Consider the following 9,122-nt stretch of genomic DNA (forward strand, 5'->3'; position numbering starts at 1 on the left):
TTTTCTATCTGAAATTCTAAGTCACATTATATATGCACTCTGGTATAACAACACAGTTGGCATAGTTTTGAAACGTTACTTATTTTTCCGAACACGGTTTTTCTATCTGAAATTCTAAGTCACATTATATATGCACTCTGGCACTACACAGTCACTGTGGGATGAATAAGATCAGGAGTAGATAATAGGGTATATAAGTATAAGTAGGGTATATAATAGGGTAATAGAGTATATATAATCCCTATTATCTACTCCTGATAATATGCTTCAAAAAAGGTCGTGTTTTTAACTTTCTTCCCCCCTCCCCTTGGAATTTAAGCGAGTAGTCGGCTGGACTCCTTCGTCGTTGCCGGGCGCGTGGGAATTCGTGGAAACTCGAGTTGCGTCGAGGCAAGCGACGCGAAACATAACTAACGAACGTCACCAAAATTTTAACCCTGCGGTCCTCCGTTAGTCGTTGGTCGAAAATTCACGTGGGTTGCGTCGTGTGGTTCGCTAACTCGTTAGTTCGCCGTGTAATTAATTAACGATGCGGTTCTTCGTCGTTTCTCTTTTGCAGCCCCAGGCGAAGAAGATGGAGAAGGCGGCAAAGCCGATGAAGGTCAAGGCTCCCAAGGTCGGCGGGAAGCGGTGATGAGATTTTGATGTGACAGGAAAAATAAATTAATTATTTACAAAAAAATTTTTTTCACGAGTCTGCTTCGTTTCTCTTTTCGTTGTTGTGCTGTTGGCTGTGCCGCAAATCACTGGCAGAGTAACCTCGTAAATAATAGTCTTCAAAATCCAAGGCACTATATATCGAAGACAGAAAGAAAGAGACAAGTTGGTCATATTGATGGATCAACACTGCAGATTGCAGTAGAAAAAGCCTCAAATTTGCAATTTACCAAAGAGGAATGGAGAGTGTTGCTATATCCATGAGATTGAATGAAAGAGTAGTTGATTTGAAATCGCCCGATGCAAAATTATACTATAATCTACACTACTTGGAAAATATCATAACCTGTTAAGATCATAATATGTTAAGTAACATATCGTAAAGTACGGTATAGATGAAATGCATTACTTGTCAACAACTTGTACGAAATAGATGCGTTCGTACTGGTAACACGTGTAAAATTAAATCATTAACGTAGAGCAACAACACATTTATTGTAGTTAAATGTACATATATCATAAATTTTATTACAATAAATAATGTGGCAATGGCCTTATAGAGATTATGTACTCTTGCTAATATGTATGACCTATTAAATGGTTGGTGTAAATGCACGCACACAGATACTGTCGAGTGCTAAAAATACATATATTATCAGATCTTGATGCTATATATATATATATGCACGCGCATGTATAATAATTATTCGTATATGCAACTACATCTTGGTGCATGTCACTTCGAATGAATGTAAATAATCTTATATTAGACATATGCCACCCATGCCTAAAAAGAGGGAAAACAAACTAGTTTTAGCAGATGCTGTTCTGTGAGTTTTGGATTAAATTATATATTATTTGTAAAGATTTGGACAAGGAGAATATGACCCTTAATGGCAATGGATTCCTAAATGGATTAATTGTCCTATCAGGTTATAATATCGTTATATTCTCTCGGGAATAAGTGATCCCCTTCTCCCAAATGGTATCGCCTACGACCTCGTTAGCACGGTGAATTTTATTCAGGCAAATGGCTGGTTTTCAGCCTCAACATTTTCACCCCCTCCCCCCAAAGCACAAAATATGATTATACGAGAATAATACGTGCTTTTACAGTCAGACAAACACACGTACACATACACACACACACTAACGGTCGCGCACACGCGGGTATGGTCGCACGCACGCATGTGCGTGTATTATAGGCGTAAATTCACATTTTGTGCATCGCAGGGTGAAAAAGTTTCGGCTGAAATACGGCCATTTACTAGCAAAAGTTTTTCCATGCTTGACTGGTCGTGGGCGATACCATCCGCGAGAGGGGAGTAAGGAATAAGTGATTACTTTTATTCACTGCCTGACACAGCAGATGAAAGGTCAGCATAAAGAACCAACAACTGTTTATTATTAGTATTATTATTATTATTATTAAATCTTTACTGCATGTAAGTCAACTACAAATACATGTAATGAAGAAAATCTTTTTCATGAAGAAAAAATCTGATAAATGCAATAGTGTTGAGCAGTTAATTTAAATAATAAAATTTCTGAGTGATACATATATAGTACTGAGTGATACATGTTACATCAAAGCTTTACGCTGGGTTAATTTATACTATCGACTCTATGCAGGCAACTTGGCGTTTTTCTTCTTTCTACCAACCTCTCATTAATATCTATATATGTTCAAAGCTCTTACGTTATCGACCGCGAGGCGGCAAACTAGTAACAGCGTTAATTATTGTAACAATCCAAATATAAATTGCCGCACGTACCGTTTCCTATTTTTTCTCCCAGTAGCTATATAGGTCATTCTCATAGCTAATCAAAATGCCAAGGCGAGTCCATGTGCAGGGGCCATCGAGAAATGCATAGACTCATACATTTGATTGCACATTGATAAGATATGCTATCAGAAGGACGCAGTGGAGTAGCCAGGATTTAATCTAAGGGGGGCGGGGGCGGGTGCATGTTGTTGGCATGTTTTATCGACTTGAAACAGTCCTGCTGCCGGTTTAAATAAGGTAGCCTTCTAAATCTTAGGTGGGGGGCAACCTCCCCCATCGCCCCCCCCCCCACCTGGCTACGCCAACTTAATTAATTTAAAATCAATTACAATATAAATGCACATAAACGTCTGGCTATATCTCCTCACCACATGTTTTATTTCAACCTCGTAAACACATACATGTATAGTATATATACATATATTATATATATATATATATCTACATTTACATATAGACACATTCCAAACATGATACCACATATAAAAAGCCGAAAGAAACAACAGAATTATTAGCTTTATACCGTATATACCGTCTAATCCGTAGTAAGTGCTTGCCGAGGCTTAAAATCAGAAAATCTCATGAAGGGCAGAAACCCGAACCTGTGCGTCACAATGTCAACCGGGGTTTCGTTCGCCTTGGGCCAAACTTTTTACCCCCCCCCCCACCGCAACTTCCAGACATTTTTCATCACTTAGATTCTTAGAAGGTCAATTTTTCACGACCGCGATGTTTATTGCGCGAAGCAATTAAATAGCCACTCATGTCAGAAAAACGTGCTTAATTTTTTTATGTTTTAGAATCATAGCCTATTTTCCAAGACTATCCATGACTTTATCCTATTTTCCAGGACTATCCAGGACTACAGGCTATTTTCCAGGACTATCCAGGACTATAGGCTATTTTCCAAGGCTTTCCAGGGCACAGCCAACTCGATAGCCAAGAGGCGCTTAGCCAACCTCCAAGCCCTCGAACACGGCATCGTAAAAATGTCAGGACATTCCAGTTTTCTTTCCGCGGAACCCATGTCGGAACCCCCGGGTTCAACGAAATCCCGCAATCGACGGGACGCGGCAGCGGCGGCGCGTCACTTTACCGGCGCCCCCTTGAGGGACTTGCAGGTAACCGCGCCCAGCTTGGTGACGAACGCGTTGCCCTGCCATTCTGCCGCACAGTCCTGCGAGATCTTCATGTCCACCTGGAGGGGAGGGAAAAATAACAGGGAAACACTGAGAATGAGAACGTGAATGTGTAGAGAGAGAGAGAGAGAGAGAGAGAGAGAGAGAGAGAGAGAAAGAGAGAGCAGAGGCAGAAGAGACGAGAGGGAGAAGAGAGCGAGAGAGAGAGAGCGCAGAGAGAGAGAGAGAGGCGAGAGAGAGAGACAGAGAGAGAGAGGCTTAAGAGAGAGAGAGAGAGAGAGAGAGAGAGAGACGAGACCGAGAAGAGAGAGAGAAAATAAAGAGAGAAATAGAGAGAGAGAGAGAATAGAGAGGAGGAGAGGGCGAGACCGAGAGAGAGAGAAAGAGAGCAGAGAGGAGAGCGGCCGACGCGAGAGAGAGAGAGCGCGCTGAGGAGAGAGAGAGGACAGAGAGACGAGACTAGGAGAGACAGAGAGAGAGAGAGAGAGCGGCCAGTGAAGAACAAAGAGAGAGAAAGAAGAGAGAGAGAGAGAGAGAGAGAGAGAGAGAGAGCGCAGGAAGAGAGAGAGAGAGCGAGAGAGAGAGGGAGAGAGAGAGAGAGGAGAGAGAAAGAGAGAGACAGAGAAAAGCAGAAGAGAGCGATAGCCGAGCGAGAGAAGAGACAGAGAGAGAGAGAGAGAGAGAGAGAGAGAGCAGAGACGAGATACGAGAAGACAGAGAGAGAGGGCGCAGAGAGAGGAGAGAGACAAGAGAGAGGAGAGAGAGAGAGAGAGAGAGAGAGTAGAGCAGAGAGCCAAGAGAGAGAGAGAGAGAGAAAGAGGAGAAGAGAGCGTGAGAGAGAGAGAGGAGAAGAGAGCGCGAGAGAGAGAGAGACGAGAGAGAAAGACGAGTAGAGCCAGAGAGAGAAGAGATAGAGAGAGAAAGAGAGAGAGAGACGAGAGGTCGTGTGCAGAGAGAGAGAGAGCGTGAGAGAGAGAGAGACGACAGAGAGAGAGAGATCTTTTTAGAGAATGGTTTCATTCGAACGGCCTCAATGATTTCGATTAGCTGACCTGAAGTTTCTGCCAAATCTTCTTCTTCGGGTTGAGTTGTTCGCTGGCTCTGTCGCCTTGCCTCGGAGTTCATCTGACAAAGCCCCTGTCACCGAGGGCGCGCTGCTGCAGGTACTCCAGTGCTCCACCTGGCGAGGCTCGCTTCTGTGGCGAAACGGTTCGACCGCCGTAAAGTGAAGTGGAAGCAATCACGAATGAAACTGAAGAGACGATTAGGAATGCATGAAGCCAAATGAATACGATAAATGACATGAAAACGGAATGAAAGTAGAAACGAATAAGTTACGAAGTAGATAAAGCGAAATAAATTACGTACTAAAAGGAGCACACGACCTCCCTATCCCATATGCTTACCCTCACCCTCCCCCCTCACAGTCCGCCTCCCTGCCTACTTGACGACCGGCTGCCATTCCTCCTACCTTACTCATTCTACCCTCTGCTACCCTCCCCCCAGCTTCCCTCTCCCTCCCCCTCCCCCTCCTACCTCTCCTCCCACCCTACCTTACACCCTGCCTCCCTTCTACCTGTACTATACCACTGGTCTCTCCTCCTCCCCGCTTACCTCCTCTACCTTCCCACGCCTCTCCCCCTCTCCCCCTACCCTCACCTTCCCTGCACTGAGTAGGTCCTAACTTACACCCTGCCTCCCTTCTTAATCCCTTACATCTAAACGCTCCGTGCACTCCCCCCCTAACGAATCCTCCGACCCACCTTCCTCACGCTTTCACACTGTTCCGCACTCACTCCGCCCCTCCTACCCTCCTCTCACCTCACTCCTACTTAACACCTGCCTCCCTCTACTTACCTCTACCCTCCCCCTCCCGACTCCTACCGTCCATCCCCTCCTACCTTACCCACCCTGCCTCCTCGCTACCTTACCCTCTACCCTCTGCTCCCTCCCCCCTCCTACCTCCCCTCCCTCCTAACCGTTACCTCTACCTTGCACCCTCCCCCCCCTACCTCTCCTAAACCTCCCCTTCCTTCCTCCCTCACACTGCGCCCCTAACCTCCTCACCCGTCCACTAAAAGGAGTAGCTCGGGATTCCCTTCCTACCCTACCCCTCACAAATCCAACAACACCACACTACTCACACCCCCGCCCTCCTTACCTCCCCTCACACTCCTTCCTACGATCCACCCCTCCGACCCCCTCCTACTCCCTCACCCCCTCCACCCCTCCCTCACCTCCGCGGGCCTCCTACCAGCTCCTCCCCTTGCCCTCCCTACCTTACCTCTACCTTCACCCTCCCTCCCACCTATTCACACTTGGCGACACCTTCCTCCCGATCCACCTCTCTCCTCCCCGCCTCCAAACCTCCCCCTCCTGATACCGTACATGAGGGCGCAAGCACGCATCCCCGTGAGACTCCACCCCCTTCATGCGCCGCCGGCTAGGTTGCAGACGACGCCAGACTGAGGCGCTCTCGCCGCCCCTCCTCGCTGGACCGCTGCAGCGAACGATCAACGCTGACGGAGGCCGGCGCGGCGCCGCGGCGCCCGCCAGCCATCCCATCACGCCGACGTCAAATTATCTCGACACGTAGAGCGCTCTGCGTCCGGCGTGCTGGCGGGAGACACAGAGGAGATGATCTTATTAATTCGCCTGTAGGTGCGTCCGGCGTACATGGACGCTGGAAGCAGAGGAGACTGAGAGACGATTCCGATTGATTATTCGACACCCGTAGAAGCGTCGGCCGTCCGGTCGTGCTGCGCTGGGAGACCAGAGGAATCTTGATTGATTACTTCGATCCGTGGTTGGCGTGGCGGTAGGCCGCTGGAGGAGAGAGAGATGACGAGACGATCGATTGATGTTTTCCGAGGCCACGTAGAGGGCGTCGTGCGCCGGGTGCCTGGCGGAGACAGAGAGGAGATTGATGATCTATTCGACCTGTAGGCTGGCGTCCCGGCCCGTCAGTGGCACGCTGGCGAGGGAGAGAGGAGCTGAGAGACCGATGGATTGACTTATTCAACACACGTAAAGATGGCTGTCGGCGGTCCGGGTGCCTAGGCGGAGGAGAGAAGAAGATCCGAGTTGATTATTCGACCGTAGGTGGGTTCGGCACACTGAGTCCGTCTCTAATATAGAGCGACTTTTAAAAGGGGTGACAGCCTAGCTGATTCTTCGTTGCGGATCTGACGAGCCGGCCGACGGCTCGACCGCACGAAAAATCCGGGACCGGGCTCGACGCATGAAAATCGGCTAGTGTGTCCAGTGTCACCGGTCGCCAGTCGCGGGTCGCGATTTTTCCGAGCGGCCCGCCCTGAAGCCGACCGTATCTGAAACATGTCTTGATAATCTATTTGAGGCGAGCCGGCTGCAATCGGCTGTGTGGCCCGCGGTCTGCGATTGAGCCGGCCGACTTGTACAATTCATCAAGCCATCCAGCGTGCTGTAAAAATCGCACATAGGGGGCGGAACTGACGAGTCCGCCCGCTCACGTGTAGTCGTGCTCCGCAGAGCTCCCAGACCCAGCCGGCCGGCTTGTGACCAACGGAAAAAACGGCTAGTGTGTCCACCCCTTAAGGGATCCTAGCTGGAGATTGATTTGATATTCGACATGTAGAAAACCAACCTTCTATCTCTAACAATCTTCCGAGCTCGCATGTCAATCGCAGCCGGCGGCCTTGACGCGTCCTGCTGCCGGACGCCTAGCGCCGAGAAAACAAAAGCGGCATGCTCCGCGGTTTTAATGCAGAATGGCGCTACGAAACCGTACGCACCGTCGTGCGCAGAAATCGAAATGTTCGTCGTTTTCGTTCGTTCGCACGTCAGTACGCGTCGCGTTAACGTCGTTTGTTGTCGATTGGGAATCGATACCACATTCGCCGTTGACTTCGCGGCCGTGATAGCACGCAAGGAATCTGCAGTTCGAAAACCGCGTCCCGAAAGCAACAAATAACGATTTAGATATTAGCAAAAACATTAAGCGAACAACATTAAGAAAAATGTCCGCTGCCATCCACCATATTTCATCATGCTATGGTCTCATTATATCCAACAAAATTAAGAAACGTCCCGCTCCCATCCACATAATTTTATCAAGCCTGTCTTATTATATACACAACAAAAATTAAGAATGCTCGCTGCGAATCCACCATACTTTTATCACTCTTCTATTATATAATTTCTTTCTATCACTGCGAGTTAAAGATGTGGCAACAGTTCTAACCCTCACTTCCGTCCTCATCATAGATTTAGGAGGGGGGGGCGAGCCGACTCACTCTTCGCGAGGGTGTGGAGATGACTGACTCTTCGTGGGGGGCTACAGTGGGCGTGAACCCCGACTCACATCTCGCTGGGACGGATCTACAGAGGGGAGCTGACATACATTTTTTGCGGGAGAGGGCGAGCCGACTCACCCGTTGCGCCCCGGGGTTGTAAGCGCGCAGATACCACTTCTCGCGAGGAGACGCGGACCGACTCACCTCGCTGGGGTGGGAGTGCAAGCGGCGAACTGAGCTTTTCATCCTCGGGCGTGTCGAAGTGCGGCGATCCGGCCCAGCCACAGCGTTCAGAACCGCACAACCCCGCCTCCACACTGTCTTCAGATCAACCCGGGTCATCCGCGCTGCAAAATTCAAGGCTTGCGGTTAGGGTCCAAGGTCGGGCAGTTAGGGCCACAACGTCCCCTATGAGGGTCGCTGGGGGACACCTTCCTCCTCCTCAGGTCACACACGATCTGCTCTCGCTCGTCCCCGAAGCAAAAAGGTCGTCATCAAGGTCCGGATCACCTCAAGGGCGCGCCGATCGCCCGCGTCGCAAGGTCAGGCAAGTTCCGGCGGCCAGGTCGCGAATCAAGGCCGAGCGAGCTCACCTCTTTTGGCGAAGCTCGCCTCAGAGCGAGGCGTAATCTTTGTAGACGGCAAGTGCCCCCCGAACTCCGGTTTTCTGTTTGGATAGTGAACTCTGAAATTATTTATTTATTATGTTATTATTATTATATTATTATATTATATTCATGCAAACAAAATGAATGACTTCAGTATAGGAGGGGAGGGAGGAGGAGCCAGAGTGGAGGAGGGAGGAGAGACGACAGGAAGAAGGGAGGATGGAGGGAGGGAGGAGGAGAGAGGAGGAGGGGAGGAGAAGGGGGAAGGAGTAGGAGAGAAGAAGAGGAGGGAGGGAGGAAGGAGGAGGGAGGGAGGAGGAGGAGGAAGGAGCGGAGGGGTGGAGGGAGGAGAGGGAGGGAAAGGAGGAGGGAGAGACTCCAATCAGCCGTGTGTGCAGAGAGCGACCATCCACCAGCACGGCTTTAACGAACGACAGCAGACGCTTTGTCAGCGACCGCGAGGAGGGAGAGGGGGGAGGGAGGAGGGAGAGGCACGAAGCGAGGGAGGGGAGGGAGGAGGGAGACGGAGGAGGAGGTGGAGGGAGGAGGAGGGAGGCGGGAGGCGAGAGGAGGAGGGAGGAGGAGGAGGAGGAAGGGAGGGTGAGGGAGGAGAGGGACGCGAGGAGGGAGGAGGGAGGAGAAGGAGGAGGAAGGGAG

At 49.7% G+C, this 9,122-nt stretch overlaps 1 protein-coding gene and 1 long non-coding RNA gene across 2 annotated transcripts in view; one reads left to right on the forward strand and one right to left on the reverse strand.

The window, feature by feature from the left end:
• LOC106816527 overlaps nt 1–1,220 on the forward strand; it is a 4,529-nt gene extending 3,309 nt beyond the window's left edge. Inside the window, exon 2 of the long non-coding RNA XR_001394900.1 lies at nt 560–1,220. This is a non-coding gene — a long non-coding RNA (uncharacterized LOC106816527). The remainder of the gene's footprint in view (nt 1–559) is intronic.
• A 1,579-nt stretch (nt 1,221–2,799) lies between these two features.
• Nucleotides 2,800–9,122, reverse strand: part of LOC106816526 (tyrosine--tRNA ligase, cytoplasmic-like) — a 10,809-nt gene continuing 4,486 nt past the window's right edge. The window contains exon 7 of the mRNA XM_014821153.1: nt 2,800–3,642. Coding sequence (XP_014676639.1) covers nt 3,532–3,642 — 111 coding nt within the window. The 3' untranslated portion in view covers nt 2,800–3,531. The remainder of the gene's footprint in view (nt 3,643–9,122) is intronic.

The sequence above is a fragment of the Priapulus caudatus genome, unplaced genomic scaffold (assembly GCF_000485595.1).
Source record: "Priapulus caudatus unplaced genomic scaffold, Priapulus_caudatus-5.0.1 Scaffold1403, whole genome shotgun sequence".
Classification (NCBI taxonomy): Eukaryota; Metazoa; Priapulida; class Priapulimorpha; order Priapulimorphida; family Priapulidae; genus Priapulus; species Priapulus caudatus.